This window comes from Podarcis bocagei, assembly GCF_964188305.1.
Source record: "Podarcis bocagei genome assembly, chromosome: 9".
In the NCBI taxonomy this organism is placed as follows: domain Eukaryota; kingdom Metazoa; phylum Chordata; class Lepidosauria; order Squamata; family Lacertidae; genus Podarcis; species Podarcis bocagei.
In genome coordinates, this window is record NC_138134.1 from 22,006,883 (window position 1) to 22,027,839 (window position 20,957).

General features: G+C 45.6%; 1 protein-coding gene across 2 annotated transcripts in view; it reads left to right on the top strand.

Annotated features, from left to right (window-relative positions):
• The first annotated feature begins 2,764 nt into the window (after positions 1-2,764).
• MTUS1 (microtubule associated scaffold protein 1) overlaps positions 2,765-20,957 on the top strand; it is an 86,938-nt gene continuing 68,745 nt past the window's right edge. For both annotated transcript variants that reach the window (XM_081208712.1, XM_081208713.1), the window contains exons 1-2: positions 2,765-4,923; positions 6,976-7,162. In XM_081208712.1, coding sequence (XP_081064838.1) covers positions 2,914-4,923; positions 6,976-7,162 — 2,197 coding nt within the window. In that variant the 5' untranslated portion in view covers positions 2,765-2,913. The remainder of the gene's footprint in view (positions 4,924-6,975; positions 7,163-20,957) is intronic.

A 20,957-nucleotide genomic window follows, 5' to 3' on the forward strand; every position in this document is an offset into this window, starting at 1 on the left:
CCTGTCCAGTCCTAGCCAAGCCCCCTGATCACCCAGAATTTCAGGATTAAACATATTTCTTACTGTGGTCACCGACTTTGTTGTGTGAAGATAGAAAATGGTGCTCTGCAAATGAGTCACTGCCCTCCTGAGGCACAGGAGAACCTTTGCAGTGTGTCTTGCTTCTCATGCAATTTTCATTTATAGCCAGCTGAGTTGTCTTTAGACAACATTATCAATATCAACCCCTCCTCATCAGACTGTTGTAACATTGCAGTGATCTGTGCTATGCCTGATTGAGGTGTTCAATCCCCTGTGTGTCATCTGTTGGCTAAATGAAAGGGTTGCAGTAAAATAAACTTCAAACTCTTCAGGTGTTTCATTTTAAGTTACTGAAACACCCTAGCATACTGTAACATTTACATTGCCTCTGCCCTCTGTTTTCTGCCATGGGTCCAGAGTGATGCCTGCTAAGCATCAAGTATCAATAATGAGGGCCCACAAAAACAAACTGCTGTTGGGAGGTACTCCCAGCTTTTGAGTTTCATTCTTCAGAAACTTCATAATCCTAAGCCAGAGTGTCTCCCAGAGGCAATAAAAGACTTTGGGCAGGTATATTATAGTTAAGGATGACTAAGCATACCATCAAGCCATCCTGATTTTATTTGAATGTTTTGTTTTGCCTGCTGTAAGCCTTCAGGGAAAGGTGGATTAGAAGTTCAAATAAACAGAGTAAGCAAGTGGTAACGTTGCCGCTGTGCAAGGGTATTATTTCCAATAGTGTTTCAGGAAACGTTTGCCATAAGAGTGCCTTGGGCAAGTCAACAATATATAGTAGATGTTAGGGATGGTACACTAGATGGACCTAAAGTCAACAGGGTGTAATGCAGTGTAAGCTTCATAAATAATACTAAGCAGTAAGTGTGAATTTGTGGGTAGTGCCATATACTCCCATCCCAAATAGGCTGCAGATTCAGGTCATCATCAGTCACATCTGTGGCTTTTCTCCATCCAGCGATGCTTCGCATCATGAAGTTATAGTCCAGCTACCTCAGGGTTTCCACAGGTTCCACATCCCTAATATAATGGGAAAATAAAGGTAATTAGAAAGATGAATTAATTTCTGAACTTTTTGTGTGTACCTAAGCCTTTGGTTTTTTTGGTGTGCGTGTGTGTTGTACTGTATTAAGACTGACCTGAAGCATAATGAGACGATAAGTGGAGACAGAAATGTTAGGTAAAAGTGTCTCGGATATTCACGATGAATGGATAATGATGGATTGTTTTGTTTTTTGCCTGCTTGCTCTGATTACTGTGCACAATACTAAGAGTCCCTAATGAGTGAAATTGTAAAAAGAACCTAGCTTTGCTTGGGATGGCTTAATGAGTGAGGGGATAGATGCTCTAGCATCTTTGGAACTCCTGTCAATTAGGGCTCTGACATCAAAGGGTACTGGAGGAACTCCCTCTCCAGCATTTTGGATCTTGAGAACCACAAATGGAAGAAAGTTCGCAGAAGGAGAATCCCCCTTCATCTCACCCTATGCCCCCTGAAAAAGGTCTCTGGAGGGCCAAGGGAGCCTCTGAAGACTGGGATGAGGGTGGTGCTTGGGTGGGAGAAAAAATGGCTAAAATTGGAGTAGCTTTCATCTTTGACATCGTTATGGTCCAAACTGGGGGCTATGTACTGATCCACTGAGTAAATGCAACTTGGAATTTATGATTAGAAGAAGAGCCTAGCAGGTATTAGAAAACTTACCTTAGTTTCAAGTGGATTTAACTAGGTTGAGAGCAGTGCCTATAGTTTTATACTTGGTTCTCATTTGCATCAGTTCTAATTTGTACTTATACATTTGGCTTCTAAGGCTGTTTTGGAAAGTGAAACCAATTCAGCTGATGAAGCTTTCTTGGAGTATTTGGTTTCAGGCTGCCAGTGAGAGACACATCAGGTATTGTGTAGACTGATACAGTGAGGAAAAAACACATACCTGACTGCTTGTTTTATATGCATGTTAAACAAATAAACAAAAGACAAGTTGGAAACCAAACTGCTGGAGATATCAAAGCAATATTGTAGAGTTGTAGAAGAAATGTGTAGGCCTAGCTCTCAAAAGCAAATGTTGCGGGATACAGTGGTGGGATCCACACCATACCTTTAAAGCACATTCCTTCACATCCTGGGAAGTGAAGTTTGTTAAGGGTGCTGGGAATTGTACCTCTGTGTGGGATAAACTACAGTTCCCAGGATTCTTTAGGAAAAGCAATGTGATTTAAGTGTGTGATGCAGATGTAGCCAAATGTGTAGTATTATTTGTCAATACATGCTGTTGAGAAAAGTGCTTTAAATTTTTTAGTACCTAAATCCCCACATAGGCTGCCACCCTCCAAGTGTGTGTTAATGATACGTTGTAGGGTTTTAACTATTTGGCATGAAGTTCTTGGTCTTTACACCTCAAGCCTAAAACATGCTTGAACTTTTCATATCAGCTGCATTTTATTTTGTTCTAATTTTGGTCAGGTACCAGGGCTGTTAAACGTTAGTTCTCTCCCTCTCCCTCCTCCCTCTTTATCTTTTAAAAATGGGCCCTAGCACTTGTTTATTCCCCTTTCCCCAAAAGGCAGCTGTAGAGGCCCTGATCCAGTTTAGGACGTCATGGAAGGGAAGTTAACCATTTCCTATACATTCTCAAACAACCCAATACCCCAAGCTGCTATTTCCCTAAAGGGAAATAGGAGAGGGGAAAGCAAGGAGTGTTCTCTAATTTTTCCATGTGTTCCATTTCAGGTCAGAATTGGGAATATACTTGAAAAGCCCTACAATTCCAGAAAACGGACACAAAACTGAGAGAAGCTTTTAAAAAAGTGATGGAAAACGCCTTAAATCCTGCACACTCTGCAGATTAGGATGAGGACAAGCTAGAAACACAGTCAAAAATGAACATTGAAAGCATAGAGAAACAGGGCTTGCAACCTCCTATAATCATCAGGGATGAAAATGGCAATAAATATGTGTGTAACACTACGTCGTCAACCTCTCTGAATGGCGGCACTGTTAGCCACTGCCGCCAAGAGCTGGGACATGAAGACTATATTGAATTTAAGGATACAAGTGAGGCAGATATTTATTCAAATCCTCAGAGCACTGAAGCAAAAGATCTGCAAAAGACTGCCAGTGACTATATCTGCATGGGGACTTCAGATCTGGAGGCCATGCACATCCCTTGTGCAAAGGAACAGTTTTACATGCATGCCTTCAATCAGAATTTCCAGGAGCCAGAGAACCCTCTCAAAGAGGGCCTTGCAATAAAGAATATCCAGAATTGCAGTACGGAGGAATCTGTGCCTTATTGCCAGGCAGACTTAACGCACCCAGTGCCCCTCGCTGCTGTGGAACTAAACACAACTACTGAAATCCAAGATGAATTAGATCATGCCCAAATGCAACAGGAAGGTGCTAGTTCAAGTGACTCTTTCATTACCATTATAAACCTGGGGGATACTGTGGGAAGCAAGTGTTATGAGGTGGGATGTGCCCCTCAGATGCCTGCATATTCTGGGGACACTTGTGAAACTGTTGCTTACGCACACAATGCTGGTTCCCCTAAGCTAGATGCCTTTGGCAACCCAAATATGATAAGTGTCATACAGCTGGATAGCGGAGTGTTACCTACTTCTCTTTCACTGACAGGAGATAAGGCCACCAATTATATAGATTTAGTATCGCAGACCAGTGAACAGCAGGGAAAGCAGGATGCTGAATGTGGTAATTCATGCTGTGGGAGCTCACCAGAAATGGAATCATTTAATCGGTTCAATGATGAGCACAAGAAATATATGCATAGCACACCTGAGCATGATGAAGCTGAACCTGGAGTTGATGGCACCATCAATGGCATGTGCCCTCTAGTAATTGAGAGCTTTGATGAGCATTCAGAACAGGAGTCTGACAAAGACAGGGAGATCTTGACCAAAGCACAAAATACTCCTAAAGAAGATCAGGTTTTGCTTGAAGGACACGATGATAAAATGTCCGAGACGCTACACTGTGATATACCGAAGTTAGAAAGGGCTGATCTGGCTGAGCCTAGTTGCCATGAGACTTTTGTGGTTTTTAGTCCCTCAGCTGATGAACACAACTTGGCTTCTCCACCTCCTGAAGCAGGGTCAACAAATACAACTTTTGCTGTGTTTGCGACCCCCGATGAAGTTGGTGATGGAATTTCTAAAGGTGGGAAGAATGGCCACTTGGCGAAAGAACACCCCAGGAGGACATCATTGAAAAGTAATACTGAACGAGTTGCAGTTAAATCGCCAAACAGATCTCCCTTTGCAGCTACCATAACCAAAGCTAGGAAAGCAGAGATAGTGAGCTTTCCAAAACCAAACTTTAAAAATGTCAAGCCAAAAGTTATGTCCAGGCCTGTGTCTCAGCCAAGAGAAAGTAGTGCATCGAAAGCAGCTCAAAGATCTCCTCAGCTGTCTACAGCCTCCTCATCCTCCCCGTCGTCTTCCCCAAGGCAACCATCCTCTTCAGCTGCAGCACTGAGGAAAAAAATAGACTTGGATAAAGGTACAAAATCAGAAGCACCAATGAATAAAACTCTCAAGCAACATTTTAATAAACACCTTCCTAGCCAAGCTGTGCATGCTGCAACTCATTCCGAAAACACTTCCCACAAGGCTCTAAAAACAACAGTGTCGAAGCAGAGCATGGAACAGGTCGACAAAGCAAGATGCCCTAGTTTGACATGCTCCCTTGTGGCAGCTCCATGCTCCCAGGACTCGGGTGGGACAGCGAGCGACAAAATGGATAGTGCAGAGTCTTGGGCACAGCCTTGTGCTTTGAGTCAGGTATCTCAAGGGGAAGAGAAGCAGAAGCAGAATGGCTTTTGTGGGATTCCAGCAGAACAGTCTGCAAAAGATACTGCAAACAAAGTTGTCTCGGTAAGTTTCTTAAAACAACAGCAACTTAAATGTATCTTCAGGTTGTTTCCAGAACATGGACTGCGTGTTTATTGAACTCAAACCTCTAGCATTTTCAGCATATAAATACATGGTGATAGCTACGTCTTTGACTTTACAGGCAGATTGGGTAAGCAGGTAGAGGATTTATTACAAATATTGGGTATGGTGATTTGTTAAACCTGACAGATGCAAGTCAAATGTGATTTATGCGCTGCTGGTAAGATCATACTGCTCCTAGTAAGTGTTATGTGTGGCAGTGCCCAAAGTGGCGCAGGATCGTTCTCGGTGGCTCTTCCTTTCCCTCCTCTGCTTTGCTTATTTAGCCATGCAGTGAGAAGCTGCCACCCGGATGCAGCCTGTTGAAAATTTTATAATGCACGTTCACTCAAAACTAATGCAGGACAGCTTGTTTACAGTTTTCATCCCAATACCCCACCAGTCTTACTTGTAACCTTCTGTTTATAGCTAGACATAGTCAGTTTGTTTGAAATTTGCAACTAGTAAAGCTTTGATATGCAACTATATTGCAACAAAATAGAGCCTCTTTGCTTTCAGTTCCAACATTATTTAGTTTATACCAAAATAAGCAAAACATCTTGACATTCTAAAACTGGAAATCTTGTTGCAGGGGCAGCAATGTGTAGGTGTTCCTTTATCAAGTTCTCAGGATGACAGTTGCTAGCGATAATATTTGCAGAAATGTTTTCTTTTCAGCACAGCAATTAAAGTATTGTGCAAGAGCTGACTTCAATGAGAGACTTTTGAAAAGCTTATGACAAACTTCCTGCAGCCAGTTATAAAACTTTATAAGAGCGTTTTAATCTCTGGCACTGTGGGTTTTTTTAAATACAATTTTTAAGGGTTTTAGGCATACTCTTTGGTACAGATTCCTCAGACTTAAGTACATTGGTTTTAGACTTGGTGCTGGTATTTGATTAAAAATTAAAGTGCAAAGTAAGATCAGACCTTGCTTCTCCTACAAGTACTTTGCAGAAGACTCTGAGAATAAGTGAGACCTTCCCTCACTTGATGCTGGGGTTGGAGAAGGCAGTGTGAATCTCTCGAGGTCCTTCTCCAAAGCTCAGCGTATAGCATATGCACATGTCAGAGGACTGTGCATGTTTGTGTGTGCGCACTGATAATAGCAAATCGTGGCTTGTTACAAAGCCAAACCAAAACATTTGGATCCCTGCTTCTAAACAGGACCACTGAGCGAGAAAATCACCTTCCTCGACTCCACTAGTAGGTTTTCATAAAGCTGTCTTTTAATTCACAAATTCTTAAGCAAGATAATACTGAAATAATAATGTTATGAGTGAAGGACTACTCGCATAGGACATCTGTCTCAACTCCTGCATTGGTTTCATGCTTTTACCTCTGGAGTGAAGGTTTTGACTTGACTTGAGGCTTTTAAAACAAAGGTGAGGAGAGGAGTGGGGTGGGGTGGGACAGGTGCACAGAGGGATGATGGGGATGTTGTGTGGTTGCATGACTACCTACGCACATTTTGTCCTTCACATGTTCAGGCTGTGCACCAGAAGAGGGCTAATGCCAAAACTATTATCTTAGCTCTTGTTCAATGGCATCTCTTAACATCCTTTTAACATCTCCAACCAAAATTTCATTTGAGCAGTTCCCCTGATCCCTGTAGAAGCAGAGGAGCTTATACTTTCATGCAATACATTTTTTTTAAAAAAAAACTTCGTATCATAATTAAATACCAGAAGTGATGTCCATAATCTTTTGACCACAGCTGTTCTTTCTTTCTAAATTAGAGCATGTGGGTGGCTGTCAGCAGGACAAATGTTTGCCTGTTGATGTTGGGATACTCTTTAATTTGAGACAAGCCTTCAGTTCATGTTCAATCCAATGATTCTCCATTAGCCCCTCTCCATTATTATCTTAATGCTCCGCATTAAAGTGAGGCTAATAATATATATATCTATATTGCTTATAGATTCACTTTGTAGTTGGATCATGACTGCTTGTTGTTGTTGTTTTTTACCCCCCACATGCTCCTGAACCATATAGGTTTCTTTGCCTAAAGCAGAGGCAACCCAAGGACAAAGTTTACCCAAGGACAGGCCTGTTGCCGTGAGGAATATGCCGGCCTCCAAGATTGCATTCCGCTCCAGGAGAGGAAGTGACAGCAAAAATGGCCACGCATCTAAAATTTTATCTCCTCCAAGAGCAAGAGCAGTCCTGTCGTCAAATTCTGGTGAGAAAAACTTTTGTTAGTTGCCTGTTTTGTGTGGAATCTCCCATGACAGTGCATTGCAAGTAGCCCAGTTTTGGAATTCTGTGCCTGTGCGAAATGCTTGCTGCACGTCACTGTTGATGCCAAGTCACTGCTGGTCATTTCCCCTCCCTTCCCCTCCCCTGCATCTCCTCAATTTTGACTTTTCAGCTGCAGAATGCATGAACATCTAACCCTGTTCCGTGAGGAAAGAAATGGGAGGTTTTATTCTGCTTAGATCTGTAGTTGTTGACTGTCCTTTACTTGGAACACCCCCTCTTCCTGGGCATGGCAGTTCTTTGGAAGTGGAAACCTGCTCTGAGGAGTGGATGGGTCGTGTATCTGCTGCTGGCGTGTGCTGGGGTCTGTGCAAATGGACTTTGGTCATGAGACCACAAACTCCCAATTTCCACGATCTCTGCAGAGCTCAGATTATTCTAATGGCAATTATGTGGTCTTCTTTCCCTCGTTCATATAAGCCTGTGTGACTACTGGTGCTGTAGTTGGGGAAATGCAGAGTATTTTATAGCAGTAGTTGCACATTAAGGAGGCTGTGTGGTTTGCCCCGTAGCCCAGTCATGTGTGCATGCTTTTAAAGTATATTGTATATTTAACCCTTGTGTATTTAACCAGTTGTGAGCCCCCCATCAGGGGACCATATGGATTGGGCATATGGGCTTTCCTACTATGCCATGGTCCCAGTTAACTACTTTTCTTCCAAATATGGCATTTATGCATAATGGAAGTTTATTATTGCTGCCAATGTTAGCTTCTCTCATGGGGAGGATAATAGGCTCAGTTGCTGGGACCACGATTTGAAGGGAAAGTGAATAAAGCTGCTCCCTGTATGTTGCAGTCCTGATTGTGGACCTGGGGTTTCATTTTATAGAATAAAAACAAACACCTTAAATGTATACACGGGTACCCATCTATTGACTATCTTTAGCAAGTCTCCAGTCTCATTGGCTCTGCTTTCTCCTATTGTGGAACCCCAAGATCCACCAAACACGGCCAGATGCAAAAGACATAGAATGAAAGCACAGCACATTCTGAGCCTAGGGATCTGTTTTCATCACCAGAACTGAGCCTTTTCATGCATGTTCACTCCTAGTTACCCCTAGCTTATTTCGGCAGCCTAATGTAGGCTGCAGTGGGGTGGAAATGTCATTCTGTTGCTGTTGCTATTGCTAAACAATTGGGAATTGGAAGCCCCTGCCAATCACTAGGGATGTACCAGTAGATCCTGAACTATCTTCTGCCCACACCTGTTCTAAGAATTGCAAACTAAAAAGTCAGTCTGGACATGTAAAGTTAATTTAGAAAACATACCATCATTTTAAAAGCATGCAAACGACTTGTTACCCAGAAAAACCAGTTTTAATTGTCCTGACTTTCCCACCCTCTTTAAAGTGAGAAACAACCCAAACTAACGTAAGTTTGTTATGTATAAACAAAGTGCTGGTGATCTGAAAAATTATTTCTCAGTTTTTATTTTTCATGTGAGGTCTTCTGTAAAGCTGGGTGTTGTTGCGTTTTTGGTTCTTCAATGCAACCAGACTTTTTTATGCTTCCATACATACAAAATCTTATTTAGTGGGAGGTAGGCATGCTGAAACAAACAGGAAAGGTTTTTTTGCTCTTTCAAAACAGTAATTTATAACTTCACAAAATCCACCCAGTTTCAGTTAGCTTGTGTCTGGAGGAGAGAGTTTCTCAGGCAGTGCTTTTCAGAGGGGTGGGGAAAATATGCAACATAGAAAAAGCAAGTTCTTGGTGTCCATTGAGTCTAGCTAGAATAAAATCTTATGTGTACGCAGCCAAGTCTTTCTGGAGCCTTCCCAATTTTCTGTTCTTAAAGGCTTTTTATCAGAGTAATCATTATTTGGTTAGTGGTAATGATGGGTGAGTGTCTTAGTTTCAGTTTCAGAGCTAGCTGCTACTGGCATAGCACACTTTTCCCTCACTTAATGTAAGTGGAATTCCAAGCTGGTAAAATGTTCTCCTCTTTCTTAATATCAAGAACTTTTCTTTGCATCACATTGGTGAGCCTTGAGGGATGGAGAAGCTTTAAGCATGTCTGGAACAGAGTCTTGTCACTGTACAGAATGTTTTATCCATGATTTCACGTATATAAAAAAGAAACATGAAATAGGGTTTTGAACAAATACTCTGTCATTTAGCATAGGTGCCAAAGGTCATGCTTGGTGGCAAGCCAACTATAGATTATCTGAGTCATTTTTAAGAGCCTGAATTGTGGCTTGGCAAGACCGCAGCATATACATGACAAAATTGTCAAGGAATTCTTGAGTGCCATGAATTTCCTGCTTCTCCATACCGAGTCATGGCCGCACTTACATATCTGGAAAAAAATATCCTCCATACCATCTTCCATTGCTCCTATTTTGGGGAGGACAGGAGGTTGGAGATGTGACACAGCCAAAAGCAGAAGGCGCTTACGATTTCTGTTTCCCTTCAGTATTACTACATAATTATTATTATTACATAATACAGTTGTACCTTGGCTCCCGAACGCATTGGGAGTCGAACATTCTGGCTCCTGAACGAACGAAAACCGGAAGTGAGTGTTCCGGTTTTCAAACGTTCTTTTGGAAGGCGAATGTCCTACAGGGCTTCTTCGGCTTCCGATTGGCTGCAGGAACTTCCTGCAGCCAATCAGAAGCCGTAGTTTGGAAATCAAACAGACTTCCAGAACGGATTCTGTTCTGCTTCTGAGGTACGACTGTAATACATTTATTGACATAAGGCTTAAAACATACTTGATGCAGAGGAGAAAATATTTGCATTAATATAATTTTAGCTGTTCTTTCCACTAAGGTGAGTCTGGCAGGAAGAGTTTGAGTAAGCTCAAAGAAGTGAGGCCAAAACCCCATCGTCTGTGAGGCTTTACAGTAGTCATGTGAATAATTAAGGGATCACCCCCCTGCTCTGTTTGTCAAACTCCTCTTCCAGAAAGGATCCTGTGCCAGGGCAAAACTTCCATGAATTGGGAATGGAGTCAATTTTTATGGATTAATTAAAACAACTTTAATTGTTATTGTGTTCTTCTTGTTGTTCAAATCCTTTCTGAAGGTGGAGTTCCTAGGAAGGCTCAAGCCCGTTCCCAGTTTTTCTTTTAAAAATAGTCAGTTGTGGATGTCTAAGCATTTGGGGGAGATGAGCCTCCAGTTATAATCCCTCAGTTCCAAGGTGTGCTGTTCTACTTCCCTTGCTAAAGGCTGAAGTGCTAGAAGGTGACAGGCCAGACACACTTCTGGGTCTGCTTAGCACACAGCTCAGTTGTGGAATGGGAGTCCCTTTCATACTGGTGGAGATAAGAAAGGCCACTTCTCAATGTGCAGCCTTCATGTTTTGACTTGTTTGCTTTTTTCGTACTGTGGCTGAGCAAGTGTCCATCTTCCTTTACTTTCACCTAAGTGTTAAAGGGCATCTAGTTCAACACTGGAAGGAAGAAAGGGCAGAGCCCAGGCTGTGTAGGCATCATAGCTAGCTTCTGTGCTAGAGATGGAGGAGAAATTTGATTTGATATGAATTTAAAGCCAAATCTATCAAATTCACACTTGCTGAAATGATATGTGAACTGAAACACAGCTATCCTTTGAAATTCACACTTGCTTGCTGCAGTTCTCCAACCAATGTATTAAAAAATGCATATCTTTTGGGGGGAGGGAAAGTGTGCATAAAAATGAAAATATTAGTAAAAATAGCTTACAAAATGCATCATATTGGAGGAAACCTGCTTGCAAAAGTGTGTACTTCAGTCAAAACTGCATATAAAAATGTGTTAGGAAAATCTATTAACTTTTTAGTGCCGGTTTTTCTTGCAAGTCACTGCAAAATGATGAGAACTGAATTTAAGATTGGGGGGCGGTGGGCGGTGAGAAACCGAGAGAACCAAAATGGACAGACCCTTTCTTACTGTGTGCTGAGCACTGAGCCACAGAATGGTGGCTGCGGATAATGCATATCCAGTGATAAAAGTGATGCGGGAGAGATGTATACTCTGCCTTGGGCTAAGTACTCTCCTATGGTAGATGTGTGCACAGTTTGTTGTGAGGTTGTTTGAGAAGCAGTTGCTGCACATCCTACTTGAGTAGGCAAATAGTGTTATCCGTTCAAAGTTGACTTAAAAAATAACACACGCCCCCTGCTTATACTGCCATCAAGCTTTGCACTGCTAGCAACAAACCCTTTAACGTGGTTTGGGTTTCAGTTGCCAACCTTTATAAAGTAAACTGAGAAGAATTAAATCCAAACATGTCATCTGGCTTTTGATAATGATGCCTGTAATTCTTTCTTTCATGATGGCCGAACAGTTTGGCTTAAACTGTGGCCAAAACTAGACATGTGGTGTTTATCTTTCCTTATCTTTTTTTTTTTAAAGTGGCTTAGGGAGGCTGTGAATTGGATTTTTTGTGTGTGTGGTGGGTTGTGTAGTCTTTCCCCCTGATTTTTCTGTTTGAAATGGTCCCTTCTAGCTACTTTTCTGCCTGTGGAGGGGAAAGATATAAGGACTTTATCTCTTTCCCTTGGATGGAAAATCAGCTGGGGGGAAATAAGCGGTCCTCCCTCCACATTCCTCTGCTGAAATTCAAAGCCTTCCAAGGTTGCTTTTGGCTTGGAAAAAAGTAGGAGGAGACGCATGCGATTGCATGTCTAGACTAGGTCTCAATTAGTATTTGTCTAGTCCAGTTGTATATTTACTGTCTTTGAATATATTAGTTATATTCAAAATGCTGACTTTAGTAGAAGCAGAAGGGCAAATTAAAAATCTTTGCAAAGCCCTTAGCAGATCACATCCTAGGATGCAACACTATAAGTCACCTAAGTGCATCTGTATATCATTTCTCATTATTGTCCAAAGGATGGCTTGGGTTCTCATCAGCATTTTTGAGAAAGTAAAGTTAGCTATCAGCATCATAAACAATGAAGTAAGCCTGATTGCGGTGGACTGTATTGCAGGAGGAAATAATTTATGATTGGCAGCTGCCTAAAAAGTTCTGCCCTGACAAAGGTGCTGAAATAGTGTAAGTACTGCATTTCTCAAACAGCAATTTCATATCCTCTGTGCAAGATTTGGACAGAGAAAGCCAAACCTAATGACTAATCCTCTTCATCCAGATGTCAAATGTTTGGAAGCATTTGATAAACTCAGAAGTTAAGAAGGCTCATCAATCTTTCTCTATTCCTTGCCAAGGGATATTGTGATGCCTGTTTGCATGATGAGGGGCTGAAAGTCCGATGGCTGCCAAGATTTTTTAAAAATGGTAACATCAATCAAAATAGCCCATGTAAACCATTAGAGTTTAATCCAGGTGATTTGGGGGTTTTGTTTTGGTTTTTTTTGTCACCCATAACTATTTTTTGCCAGGGCTTGCCATGGCTTGAATCCAGAGAGAATAAGATCTCTTAATAATGTTGCTCATTCACTGAGTTTCTACCCTGATGCATCAATAGAATAGAAACAAGATGCTTATTTTAATTATTATTAGGATGTAGCTTGTCCAAAATAAATCTGCATTTAAAATTGGTCACGCATCTGTTTCTGATACACAATTCCTACCAGTCATTTTTGCTGATACTTGTGTGGTTCCATTTTCCGTAGACTTCCAGGACGTTGAATTGACATTATGTGTGTATGTTGTTGTTGTTTTTTAGACGTAGCATTGGTAAAACAAATTCATATAATCTGCTTCTTATTTTTAAAAGTGCTATTGATTTTCTGGCCAGTTATTATATGCACCCATAATAACTTTGTTCCTGGAGCACATAGCATCTTAGAGTGGAGTTTGGGGAAAACTGGTGGTAGGAAGGAGGGGGTTAAAACTCCCCCTCTCTTGGGGGCTTCTACACCAGTGCTATCATGCAGTTGATGTAGTGTCCAGTTTTAGTCATGCATGCGACTTGTGCTTTCTATTTTTCCAACAGCAGGGTTCACTGTCCACTTATTTGATGATGGTTTACTTGGATAAAGTCAGTTTAGATTGTAGGGAGAAAAAACAATGAAATAGCTGTTTGGACTTTTAATTTTTCAGTTGTTCAAGTTGTTTCTTTTATTTATTTATTTATAATTTTATTTTCAGTTTTCAAAAGTTTACAGATACACACCTTACAATCACATGCTTCCAATACAAATGCATATTAGACTCCCCCCCCCCTTTTGTGGGTTTTTTTTTTGTCTTATTTAAATTTTTTAGATCCACTAGTAACATATTTTATTCTTGGTTCCCCCCCCGCCGCCAGACAAATCTCGTAATGTCTCTTTGCCACTCCTTGAAGCATTCTGTTCAATGGAACTGTTTGAAATAAAAACAGCATTTTTGGTAGCACATTCATCTTAATAACTGATATTCTTCCCAACAATGAGAGGTTCATCCTCCCCCAAACTTCCAAATTTCTCTTAATTCCTGTCCATATTTTAATATAAAAAGGTAAAGGACCCCTGACAGTTAAGTCCAGTTGCAGGCAACTCTGTGGTTGCGGCGCTCATCTCGCTTTACAGGCCGAGGGAGCCGGCGTTTGTCCGCAGACAGTTTTTCTGGGTCATGTGGCCAGCATGACTTAGCCGCTTCTGGCAAAACCAGAGCAGCGCACGGAAACGCTGTTTACCTTCCCGCCGGAGCAGTACCTATTTATCTACTTGCACTGTGTGCTTTTGAACTGCTAGGTTGGCAGGAGCTGGGACTGAGCAATGGGAGCTCACCCCATCGCGGGGATTTGAACCGCCGACCTTCTGATTGGCAAGCCCAAGGGGCTCAGTGGTTTAGACCACAGCGCCACCCGCGTCCTGCGTATTTTAATACAATTGTCCTTAAAGATATTTATATTATTGGGTTTTCGCCACACTCCAAGGTATTTGGGCTTTTTCTCAATTAAGAGTCCCGTCGTGTCTAGTAGCTCCTTTTTTAATTGATCTGTTCAAGTTGTTTAAGTTAAAACAGCTAGTTAACAAATTCAAGTGGTAGAAGCTTTTCTTTTGGGATGTATGGGGCTACAGTTACCTAAGCAATATCAAAATGTATTTATGTATGTGACCACTGCCACTCAAGTGATTGTTGCCCAAAGATGGAAAGAAGAAAACGTTCCAACCAAAGAAGAATGGCAACAGAAGCTATTTTAGAATACTCAGAAATGGCAAAACATACTGGAAGAATAAGAAACAAAGACAATAAACTTTTTAATATAGAATGGAAACCATTTGTTGAATATTTACAAAATTATTTTAAATAAATTGAGACATTAGCAGGATTGAAGTAAAAACGTGCAGTGACAAAAAACATATATTGATTATCTGGGATAAATACCGTAATAAATAGGGTTAACTTGGAAATGCAGTAAAAAGTATAGATATAAGAAACCACAGAAAGCGGGGGGAGGGAAGTCAAAATATGATGTGTGGAATAATTTGAGTCTATGTTTGGTGTTTGTTGTAAAATGAAAACTAAATAAAAAATAAAAATAAAAACAAATTCAAGTGTTAAGTAAAACTGCAAAAGCTATTAGGGTTTCTATGCTATCTTACAGTGCCATCTGGTGTTGAGATTTGGCGGCATTGTGTTGTTGTTTTTTTTGTGTGTGTTTTTATCGCCTTTGCCAAATTTGTGCTTTTGAGATTCTGTCTCTCAAACAGAACTAATCTTTTAACCGGCTGACTTAAAAATGGAATTGGGGAGCTGATGATTTTGCAGGAGACTTTCAGGGCATGAAATGCCATCATTTCTAACAATTCCTCTCCGGTGAACAGCAGCGCATCTTACCAACCTCTAAACTCCCTGAAGTCTCATAGAGTTGGCACAGAGCTCTTGAACCTGCACACCTACCCCCCAGAATGGGTTAAAACCTGCACTTTTGCAAATATCTCCAAGCCCACTTCCGGTCCTTAGGACTGTTTCTCAGAAATGACAAATAACTGGTGGCGCATTTAAGAAACTGGTGGTGTATTCAAGAAAGTTGTGTGCGGGTTGGGTTGTGGGTGTCAAACCCAGCCAGAATGGTGTGGAAGCTTAAGTTACAGGAGTTGTGCTGAAAATCTCCTTGCCACTGAAAATGCCTTTTAGAAAATACTGGCTGGGAAGACTACATTCAGATCCTCATACAGTCATTTAAGTTCGTTATATTCTAACTTATCTTGTGGGGTATTTGTATAATAAAATGAGACCGCCTAGGTGTGCCACCCCAAGCTTCTTGCAGAATGAACAGGAAACAATGTGATAGATGCTGATACAGTGGTACCTCGGGTTACAGACGCTTCAGGTTACATACTGTCAGGGGTTTAGGAGCAGAGGCACGGGCAAGGGAGGAAACAGAGAGCGAAGGGGAGGAAGCAGAAGAAAAGATGAGTGATGACGACGACCCGAGATCTCCTAGTCTTTCCAGTGAATCAGAGGATTCACAGAAAGGAGCACCAGTGGCCAGGGCAAGGGGGGAGTCAAGGGGGGCACCCCAGGAAGATAGAGCCAGAAGGGACTCAGGGGGGAGCAGCTGGAAATCGGGACCAGCGTCACCGCCAGGAAGCAGGGAAGAGGAAGGGAGCCAGGGGGGAAGCGCTGGCAGCTCGCCACAGGAGGGAGGGCATGAGTCAGGAGTGGCCACACCTCCATCGGGGAGTGAAGAAACGGTTAAGAGGAAGGTGGAAGGTTGGGCGCGCGCGCCAAGTTCAAATGCAGAGGAAGGCGGCGCAGTAAGCAGCCCCGAAAGGGAACCAGGTCCTAAAGCCCGGCGCAAGGAGGCAGGAGGGTCCGGGTCAGCGTCAGAAGAATCCCGGAAGGAAGAAGCCCCGGGGGGTAGAGGGACCCAGAGGAGGACAGTCAGGCGGAAAAGGTGGAGCAAGGCTAGGATATTAAGTTGGTGCACAAGGGGCGGAGATTCAGACGGAGCTTCGCCGATCTAGCTACTAGACGTAGAGTTTGCGCGCAGCAGCGTGAGAATGGAAACTGTAATTCAATAAAGACTTTTACTTAATGATCGCTGGCTAGCGTGATCCTCTGTGAGCTAGGATCTTCAAGCAGCTCTGACAGTAAGCTCCGTCTCCCCATTGTGGGCATCTACAGCCTCGAGGAGGGGAGAGAAACAGGTGCCTACTAGCGAGCTCACGAACGGCAGACGACATGACGGCTGAGCAGCAGATAGAGGACCTCAGAAAAGCAGTGGCACAACTGAACGCCGAGGTTCTCGCATCCAGGAAGAGAGAGGAGGAGGCAGCTGCCGCCTGCAGGGATCTCCAGGTCAGGTTAGACGTGCTGACAAAGCAGACACCCCGGCAGGAGGGAATTGGGTTGGCGAGACGGACAGGCGGGCTGGTCTCTCACTTCGATGGGAACCTGCAACAGTATCCCAACTTTAGAGCCGACGTACTGTGCGCACTGCAACTGCTGCATAAAGACTTTAGAGATGAACAAGAGAGAGTGGGGTTCATCATGTCCCATCTGCATGGGGATGCGAAAGCATGGCTACGTAATTTATGGAGAGATAAGGATCCGGCGCTCCAGAATGCGGATGCCTTTATTAAAGCGATGGATGGGTGCTTTTTATCAAGTATTGACGTGGATCTGGCACGGAAGGAGGTGCATGGGCTGAGACAAGGGAGGGCCAGCGTCAGGCAGTATCATGCCCGCTTTTTCGCCTTGGTCAGTGCCCTGGAATGGGACAGAGATTCGGCTCCTGTAAGAGACCTCTTTTGGGAGGGACTGCACAACTCGATTAAAGATGAGATCGCGAGGGGGGAGAGACCCCGAACCACCCAGGAGGTCGTTCAGAGGGCACTGGCAGTGGGGGTGAGGCTGGAAGGACGTCCGTGGAGCAAGGACGAAGGGCGTGGAGGGCGCGAACCAGCCGGGGGCCCCTCCTTCCTTCCCAGAGAAGCAGCGCGGGCACAATCCACGCCTCCGCCAGGAGGAGGAGCCGAACCTATGGAGGTTGGAGGTGCATGGGCTCAGTCAGCAACCAGAGCCCTAGCACCGGCAGCAGTGAAAGCGAAGCCTCCTAGAGGGAACAGGAAGTGTTACGTCTGTGAGGAACCAGGGCATATGGCAAAAGAGTGTCCCCAGAGGCCCCACAAGCTCACTGCAGCCTCAGCAATGGTGACTGCAGCAACGCAGCAAGGAGGACCACAGCAGGGAAACGACGCAGTCTGGCTGGAGGAAGAGGCACTGGGGCCCAGCCAGACGTGTTAGTGACGCAGTCCCCAGAGATTTTACAGCCCGTGAACCCCCTCCCGCCCAAACCAGTAGTGAGGCTCACAGCATCTCTCCAGCTGCCCAATGGAATCACCATAGACGTGCCAATCACCATTGACTCAGGCAGCAATGCGGACTTTATAGGGCAGGACTTTGTCGACAGGCACGCTGTGCAGTTGCTACCGGCCACACTGCCCCTGCAGGTTGTCACGGTGGATGGCAGGGAGCTGCTCGGGGGGCAAGTGGTGAAGCAGACGCCACCAATGGTGATGCGACTTGGGAATCACAGAGAAATCATCAGCTTCAACGTCACTCAACTATCTGACACGCCCGTTGTATTGGGCATGAGTTGGCTGGACAAGCACAGCCCAACGATGGCTTGGTACCAGAGGCAGCTGACCTTCGGCTCTTCCTTTTGTGCTGAACACTGCATTGTGCCCAGGCAGGAAGGAGAGGAAGAGGAGTCACAGCTGCTGCTAGGCACGCTGCAAGCGATTCCCCACAAGTACGCTGAATTTTTGGAAGTTTTCTGCGAGAAGGAGGCAGACAGACTACCCCCTCACAGACCATATGACTGCAAAATTGACCTGCTGCCGGGGGCGGCGCTGCCTAAAGGGAGACTGTATTCCATGTCAGAGGACGAACTGCAAGAACTCAAGGAGTTCATTGATCATAATTTGCAGCGCGGCTTCATCCGGGAGTCCAAGGCAGTGGGGGGCAGTCCCGTATTCTTTGTTAAGAAGCGGGACACGCCCCAAAAGAGACTCGTAGTGGATTACAGGATTTTGAACAGTGTGACTAGGCCATCGGACTTCCCCATGCCCCGAATTGACGACCTCCTCGCAAAGGTACGGAAGGGCAGAGTGTTCACCAAGTTGGACCTGCGGGGGGCGTACAACCTCATTCGCATGCGGGAGGGTGATGAGTGGAAGACAGCCATGTTCACGCCACTGGGGACCTATGAATATAGAGTTATGCCTTTTGGATTGCAAAATGGCTCCCACGTTTTTCAAGCATTTATGCATCACGTGTTGGCGGGACTTCTCTACAAGACGTGCGTCTGTTTCTTAGATGACATCCTGATCTTTTCGGAGTCGCAGCAGGAGCATGACAAACACGTCAAGGAAGTGCTGAGCAGGCTAAAGCAACATAGGCTCTACGCCAAGCTGGAGAAGTGCCAATTCGACGTGACGGAGGTGGATTTTCTGGGCTACAAGCTGTCTGACAAGGGGCTCGCCATGGACAGCGCCAAGGTTCGAGCGGTGTTGGATTGGAAGAGCCCGCGCAACCGGAAGGAGGTCCAACGGTTTGTCGGCTTTGCGAACTTCTATCGCAAGTTTATCAAGGGCTTCGCGATGCAGACGGCGGCCATCACTGACACGCTTAGCTCCAAGAAAAAGAAGTTCATTTGGACAGAGCAGGCGGAGCAGTCCTTCCAGGCACTCAAGCGTCTCTTCGCGTCGGAAGAGCAGCTGCTTCATGTCAACCCCAGCAAGCCGATGAGGGTGGAGACAGACGCTTCGGACAGAGCCGTGGGGGCGGTCCTGCTGCAGAAAGACCCGCGGGGGGTGTGGCGACCGGGAGCGTTTTACTCCAGGAAGCTCAGCAAGTCCGAGCAGAACTACACCATATGGGACAGGGAGTTGCTGGCCATTCACGCAGCGTTCAAGGCGTGGAGGCACTTTCTAATCGGCGCCAAGCACACGGTGCAGGTTTGCACGGACCACAAGAATCTGGAGCACTGGCGCACGGCACAGTTCCTGAACCAGAGGCAGATACGTTGGGCTGAGTTCTTTGCGAACTTCGACTTCCGAATAGAGTATGTCCCGGGGGACACCAACATCATGGCAGACGCTCTCTCCCGTAAGCCACAGTATCTGGAGGACGCAACACCAGCGGCCGCCATGCACATCTTCGCACCGACAGTGTGGGCGTGCGCCGCGGCGATCGTGGACCTAGAGGCGGTGCGACGAGCGTTGCAGGGGGACTCCTTCGCACAAGCAAAGATGGCAGAGGTGCAAAGGGGCAAGGCAGCGGCCGACGGTTTCCAGCTAAGAGATGGATTGCTCATCCGTAAAGGGGCCATCTACGTGCCGGGAGACGAACTTCGAGCCAAGGTGCTGCAGCAGCTGCACGACGCGCCCACGGCCGGGCACTTTGGCAAGGAGAAGACGGTGGAATTAGTAGCCAGGGATTTCTGGTGGCCTGGAATGAGAGGGGAGGTCGCAGACTACGTGGCGAGGTGTGACACCTGCCAGAGGGCCAAGCCAGTGCACAAACCGCCGGCCGGACTGTTGGAACCGCTGCAAACTCCGGTCGAACCTTGGGAAAGGGTGGCCCTGGACTTTGTCACGGATCTGCCCAGCTCAAGGGGCAAGACGGCAGTGCTGGTGGTGGTGGACCTGTTTTCCAAGATGGCCCATTTCATTCCGTGTGCTAAGGTGGCCACGGCGGAGCAAACCGCCAAACTGTTCATAGACCACGTGTTCAAGGTTCACGGTCTGCCACGGTCTATTCTGTCCGACCGGGGGCGGCAGTTCATCTCGAATTTCTGGCAGAAGCTGATGGGCTTCCTGAACGTCAAGATCAACCTGGCGTCGGCGAGACACCCGCAGACCAACGGGCAAGCGGAGCGGGTCAATGCCATCATGCAGCAGTACCTGAGATGTTATGCAAATCAACAGCCTGCGACGTGGGTGGATTACCTGCCGCTTGCCGAGTTCGCCTACAACAACACGAAGCACGTGTCCACGGGGGTCACGCCGTTCTTCGCCAACAACGGGAGGCACCCCAGAACCTTCCCGGGACTGGAAAGAATGGGGGAGGGGGAGCCGCAGACAGCAGATGCGTTCGCGTCGGAGCTGCAGGAAGTCCACGATCAGCTGAGGCGCCACCTGGAGCTGGCCAAGCATGCATACAAGGTACAAGCAGACAAGCACAGAAGGGTTGGAGAAGAGCTCCACGTGGGAGACTGGGTTTGGTTAGCAGCCCACGCAGTGCCGGCCAGGTCGTTGGCCAAGAAGAAACTAGGGCATAAGCAACTGGGGCCCTACCAAGTCGAAGAGCAGGTCAACCCGGTAGCTTTCAGACTGGCACTTCCGGAGGGTTCCAGAATGCATCCGGTATTCCACAGATCGGTGCTCACTCCCTACAAGGCACCGCACAGGTTCCAGGAACCCGGAACGGCGCCGAGTCCAGCCAGAGACAGAACAGGGCACGCGGGAGTGGCACAGAAGGAGCGCATCAACGAAGTCACGGAGATTTTGGACTCCAGATGGGGGGAAGAGGGGGTAGAATACTTTCTCGCCAAGGAGGGCACCCCGGCCAGTGCGAACAGCTGGGTGCCGGGCTACGCCTTAGACGAACCTCTGCTCAAAGACGAGTTTCATGCCCTCTTCCCACATAGACCTATGCCAGCAGACTTTTTCGACGACTGGCTTTTCACGCCCACGCTTTCGGCCAGCACGTTCCGGGGGTTCGACTCGGACGAGGAACCGACACGAGACGTCCGTTCCCCGGAGGGGTCACCCTCGGGATCTGCCTCAGAACCCTCGTATTGGTGGGACGATAGACCAGAGGAGCAG